This window comes from Colobus angolensis, unplaced genomic scaffold (assembly GCF_000951035.1).
Source record: "Colobus angolensis palliatus isolate OR3802 unplaced genomic scaffold, Cang.pa_1.0 Scaffold360, whole genome shotgun sequence".
Lineage (NCBI taxonomy): Eukaryota > Metazoa > Chordata > Mammalia > Primates > Cercopithecidae > Colobus > Colobus angolensis.
The window spans coordinates 3,205,122-3,211,280 of NW_012116933.1; the positions used below are offsets into that span (position 1 = coordinate 3,205,122).

A 6,159-nucleotide genomic window follows, 5' to 3' on the forward strand; every position below is an offset into this window, starting at 1 on the left:
TTCAGATCTGGCGACAGTGAGCGTCATGTTGTCTGTGCAGCCTTTGATTCTGTTCTGAGCTTCCAAGTGCGTCATATTGCTAGTATTTTCCCCATCAATGGCTGTGATTACATCTCCGATACATAAATTAGCTAGAGCCGCCTTGCTTCCAGGAGTGACCCGGGAAATGGCGAGAGGCTGCTCGAAGTCCTTGCCGCCCACGAGGCGGAAGCCCCACGGCCCCGGGCCCTGGAGGACGATCTGCTGGGTGGTCATGGCGCGGCTGTGGCGGGCGACTACCTGCGGGGACCGAGGTCATTCTTAGGAAGGCTTTTGTCAACATAAAATGTACCTTGCAAAATAAGCATTTGTGTTTTCTTCTGGTACCTTACTCACTTGCATATGTAAAAATTTCAATCTGCATTCCATCAGGAACTCATGTTTGTGACATAAAATTTCATTACTTTTCTTCAAACAGCAGGTACTTTTTAATTAATAATTCATCCTTTCCTACTCATCAATCCTTACTTCTAACTTACATAATTTCAGTGTTTCTGGGTTTCCTACTCTGTTCCATGCGTTTGTCTTTTCAGCTGTCAGTAAATGATTAATTTTAGACATTAATAGCACATTTTGCTATCTAGAGGAGCAAGTGTTTTTTCACTCCATTATGAGATTTTAAAAAATGCCGCCACAATAGTGAAAGACAGCAGGTGTCATAGAAAAATGTTAAAACCTTGATATTTTCATTCGGTCTATGTAAAATTGATAAACACAGAAAGAGCTCACATTTTGAGAAAAATGTGCCTTCCCATTCAAGAACACAGAACCCACCTCCCACTTTCAAATAAAGAACCTACCTACACAGGTGGATACGGTGTAAAACGGACAGTTTTCTCTGAGAACTTTTCACCTACTGAAAATAACTCACACTATTTTTGATAGGGGAATGAGTTTTCTCATTAGGCACCTCCTATAATATATATATAAACCATGTTTTAAAGGTGTTCATTAAAAATAAAACACTGTAGATGCTTAACTTTGTAAATTAAATCATTCAACTTCTCCACCTCCTCCAGATAGGGAATTATGAGGGATGGAAAACAGGTGAGGGCCCGTTTGGCTCCGCCGCTCAGCGAGTGCACAGCCCCCTCCAAGGTCCAGTCCGAGGGGCTTCGCGGAAGCCTGGCCTGCGGAGCCCCTCCCACCCTGGGCATGAGCCTCTGCTACCTGTGCTGCTTGTCCACCGCATCCACGTCTCTGCTCTTGCGCTCCAGGCAGCACTCCACCTGCCAGCACACACAGCCTGCGAGCGACTTCCGGGAGCTGTGCAGACACGCGCCCAATGGCTTTGCTAGGCTCAGTTGGTCTCAAAGGTCGGAGGTTGCGAGTGTCGCTGCTGAAGGATGTGGTAGACCGGGCTGGATCACGGATTTTGGAGTAGATCATAGATATGAGTTCGTGGATCGGAGCTTGGATCACTGATTTGGGGTTGGTCGGGTATTTGGGGTTGGATAGGGGATTTGAAGCTGGGTCGGCGGGGGCAGAAGGTGGTGGTGGTGGTGAAAAGATGACAGGGAACTGCCCTCGCTTAAGAGCTGGTGATTGGGGGTCTGAGAAGAACTCACCACCATGAAGTTGTTCGGCTTTGGGAGCTGGAAGGGCCAGAGGGTCCTGAGCTCCATAGGCCACATCTACACAAGTTCTGGGTACTGAATCTGTGACGCAGAACTGCAGAAGATCCAGAGGGTCTTAAATGAAGTAAAAATGAAGAGATTCAAGGGAGTGTGAATTGTTAACATCTCTTTTAAACAAATAGGCTAGGTTAAGAATTTTTTACAGACCTTTACAGTATTACATGTCAGCAAAAATGGTAGTTCTCTTAACTGACTTGCCAGATGGATTAGATGTCTTCATTCACTCAATAAAGTGTGCAGGATTTCATAATATGTTTTCAATTAATGAGGAATTTTAGACTTTATGTTGCTCCAATTTATGAATATCTATTCTCTTGTACTTTATATCCAAATTTATAGATCTATTTTAAGAATTCAGAGAATCTATGGAAGACGGCTGTGCTTGCCCTGAAGCAAGGAAACCAGGGACCTTCTCCCAGACCTCTGAAGTTGGTGTTAGGTCCAGTTAATGTATATCCTCTAAAAAGAGTAAGTATCTAAAGCCCAAACAACTTGCATGGCTTTCTTTTGTTAAATCCAACAAAAAACCATTCAGATCTTAGAGATTATATATATTTAAATACATATCAGTTACCCAGGATTCTGTGTAAACCATATTCAGGAGACCAAAGTATAAGCCAGATTGTCAGCTAATTGAAATATTATTGTAAGCAAAATGCTCATATCTGCTAACTAGAATATCCCCTTTTTGCTGCCAGCGTATATGGGAGCCAAATTTGTCATTAGAAGGTTTCTTAATTATAGAATTAAAGGAAAAGGCAATAAGAAGTCTTTCATCCAGGCCATAGTAAAACCTGAGCATTCCATTCCTCCAATGGTGTGGGTCATTGGACTCAGGATATTTCTTTTGACCAAATTGAGTATTTCATTACTGGATAAGCAACTCTTGATTCTTCTGGTGGTTAAAGTTGCTTTTAGTTGGTTCCATGCCAATTCTCCTTCTTCTACTCTGATTATTTTAAACAGAATATGATAGTTTATTAGGTTTCTACTTACTAAATTTCCATCATTCTTACATTATACCCAGTCTAATTGAAGTTTAGTGTATTCTAAAACTTTCAATTCAGATGTTTATACTTTCTTGGATTTATATGTGATGTAAAGCTTACCTTATTCAGTATATGTGAGTTCTCCATTTATGTTTTCACTATAAGCTTTTCCCTATATTACCACATTGTTGAACATATCTGTTCTAATCTACATCATGAGTTAGCTAGGATGTATGAGACTAATGGCTTTTTTACTTTGCTACTTATTACTTTAGTGATAATTACATTTTGTGCATTTTTTTTATTGTGGTACAGCTAGATGCTTATATTTACTGTTTCTACTCTAGAATGTATTTGGTACAAGGTGAATAATTATGAACATGGAAAATAATTTATCAACTTCCTGGATACTATCATCAGGGCAGAGTCCTTACAGGTGAGATTTCACTTGCTTCTTCCACACTCCACCACTCTTTACTAACATTTACTTACATATCCATTGAAAACCTTTTTCTTGGCCATGTGTGGTGACTCACTCCTGTAATCTCAGCACTTTGGAGGCCAAGGCAGGTAGTTCACTTGAGCCCAGGAGTTCAAGGCTAGCATGGGCAACAGAGCAAAACCGCATCTCTACAGGGAATACAAAAATTATCTAGACATGGTGGCATGCACCTGTAGTCCCAGCTACTCAGGAGGATGAAGTAGGAGGATCACTTGAGCTCAGGAGGTTGAGGGTGCAGTGACCTGTAATTGTGCCACTGCACTGCAGCCTGGGTGACAGAGTGAGATCCTGTCTAAAACAAAACAAAACAAATTATTTTTTAGTACCTGACATCTTTTGTAAATAATATTTGATAATATTTGTTGAATTTGAAACTCATTAGAAGTAGAGCTGAGTTAGACTTTTATCTTTGCACTGTTGGATTTGAAGAAAGAATACGTTATATTATGCAACTAAAAAGGAAAAGTCTGTAATTTAAGAGAACAAACTGAAGATGTAAGTAAATGTATTCAGTTAATTGGATTAGCCAGTAATGTAAATTTCATAGGGTCACTACTTACATTCTTACAATCAACAAACATTTTTTGAGTGTCAAATAGATTCCAGACAGTGGACTATTTGGTCTGGGTAACACTGAGTTGTGTTTTAAGCTGCAGCTTAGGTTTCAGCACTATCAAGAAGCCTTCAGTTATTGCCCAGTGTGGGTTAGCTCCTTGTTCTGTGTGCTCTCATGGCTTCCTGTGCTTACCTCTATCATTTCTCCACACATGATGAGCTCCCATCAGGTAGAAACCATGTCTAACTCTTCTTTATGCATAGATGTTCAGCTTGATCGATAAGTGTTTGTGGAATAATCATTTGTTTTTTGTTTTTTTTTTTTGAGACAAGGTCTCGCTCTGTTGCCCACACTAGAGTGCACTGGCACCATCATGGCTTACTGCAGCCTTGACCTCCTGGGCTCAATTGATCCTCCCCACTCAGTCTAGTAGTTAGGACTACAGGTGTGCACCACCACTCCTGACTAGTTTTTTTTTTTTTTTTTTTTTTTTTGTAAAAATGGGAATATACCATGTTATCCAGGCTGATCTCCTACTCCTGGGCTTAAGCATTCCTTCTGCCTTGGCCTCCCAAAGTGCCGAGATTACAGGCATTACCCACCACACCCAGCACAAGTTCTAGAGATTTGGTGTGAAACCATTTAATTGGAAGCTGGGTGCAGATGAGGGTAGTGAGGATAGCAATTTACATTAACATTTATGTTTCCTACTTTGGAAGATGGATGGCATTCACTGAGAAAATGAATATAGGAGGAACAGGCTTGGAAGGAATGATGTTTCACTTAAGAGATGCCTATGCGACATCAAAGTGGTCATTCCAAGTATGCAGTAAAATAATGAGTCTAAAGCTCAGGAATGAGATTTGGGCTAGGGATGTAGATTTAGGACCCTCATGAAAGTTTTAAATACAAAATTTTTATACTTGTCAGGGATTTGAAGCAGTGAATTTCAAGACTCTCAGATATTTCCAGTGAGTTATGTACTAGTTGGAGTTCTGGTCTTAATCTAGAGGAAAGCTTAACTGATTAACGTGTCAGTTTCTGTTTTAACTTTAGAGACTTGCTGCTAGTGTTATTACACTGATTATCTGAAGCCAATCAGATGTTCTAATGAGCAGACTGTGTGTGTGTATGTGTATGTCTAGGTGTGTGTATGTGTGTGTTTGTGGCATCTTCGATTATTAAAAGTGAAGAAAGTGTTCATTCATTTATAACTGGTAGACACAGTACTTTAAAATGGTGATTTTGAGACTTTTTGATGTTAAGGCTTTTGAAACGTGATTGCATAGAAAGTATTGACATCATAAATTGGTTGTTTTTCATTTCAATGCCCTTTTGAAATATTTAACTATATTGTGATGCCCAGAAATAATATGCAGAATTTTTATGTGTTTCCTAAAATGATTGAAAAATTTATGATATTCAAAACGTTAAAGCAGAAACATCTGTGTTAAAGCTTACATTTCAAAAATACTTTTTATGCTTCTAAATATGTTTCTATTCAAATATAGATACAAACAGTAACATTCATGTCAATGTTTTCCACTCAGTTTCAAACAAATAGAATCAGGGGATAAGATTAATGTGAGTACTTCCCATCATTTGATGTTCTTATTTCTGGCATTGAATTTATATTGAAAACATACGTGCTCTCAATGTCTGAACATTCTTTCTTTGTACTGCTCCTTTCACAGCAGGATCTTCCATTTTAGTGCTAGGCTGAATGGGTTTTAAAAGAAAATGATTCCTAAATCATACATATTTTATACTGTGTGGAGATAGTGATTCAAAAAATATACATAGTTAATTCCCCTTGTCCTGTCGCTGAGGAAATACACAGTTGAGATGAGAGTTCAGATGAATGTGCAATTCACCTCTCATCAAAGAAAGTGTTCTAAATTGATCAGCTAGGATACACACTTATGAAATGACAGCTAATCAAAATACTCATTTTTCCCATGACCACATGGGCTACTGCAGCACCTACATTTCTCCTATCCCCTCATTTGACCTTGAATTAGAGCTCCTTGATCCACTCATGAAAGGCAGTCCACAAAACACATTAAATAAGCCATGTAGAATAAGCTTCCAATATCAAAATATTTATTGAAAAAGGAAACATTGAATTACCACAGAATTGCTGGATATGAATACACTTTTATATTTCAAAATTAGTGCAGTATTTATTGAAAATGACAATTTTGGTATTCACAGAATGAATTTTATAATGTGATTGCTTGTAAAGTTAGCTAAGTTTGGTATATCATCTTACACTGTAAAGGACTTTTATAAAACACCTATCATATCAAAGAGCTGGCTGTCTCAAAAAAAAAAATTAGCCAACGCATCTATATTAAACTTAATCACATCTTATTCACTCATGTCAATGAGACTTCTCTCTCTGAGGCCTGACAGTTATGAAGTGAAATGAGCTGC

General features: G+C 38.7%; 1 protein-coding gene across 1 annotated transcript in view; it reads right to left on the reverse strand.

The window, feature by feature from the left end:
• Positions 1-5,430, reverse strand: part of LOC105519905 — a 21,834-nt gene extending 16,404 nt beyond the window's left edge. The window contains exons 1-3 of the mRNA XM_011953441.1: positions 5,370-5,430; positions 1,397-1,730; positions 1,210-1,305 (exon numbers count right to left, since the gene is read on the reverse strand). Coding sequence (XP_011808831.1) covers positions 1,210-1,305; positions 1,397-1,730; positions 5,370-5,430 — 491 coding nt within the window. The remainder of the gene's footprint in view (positions 1-1,209; positions 1,306-1,396; positions 1,731-5,369) is intronic.
• Positions 5,431-6,159: the final 729 nt, after the last annotated feature.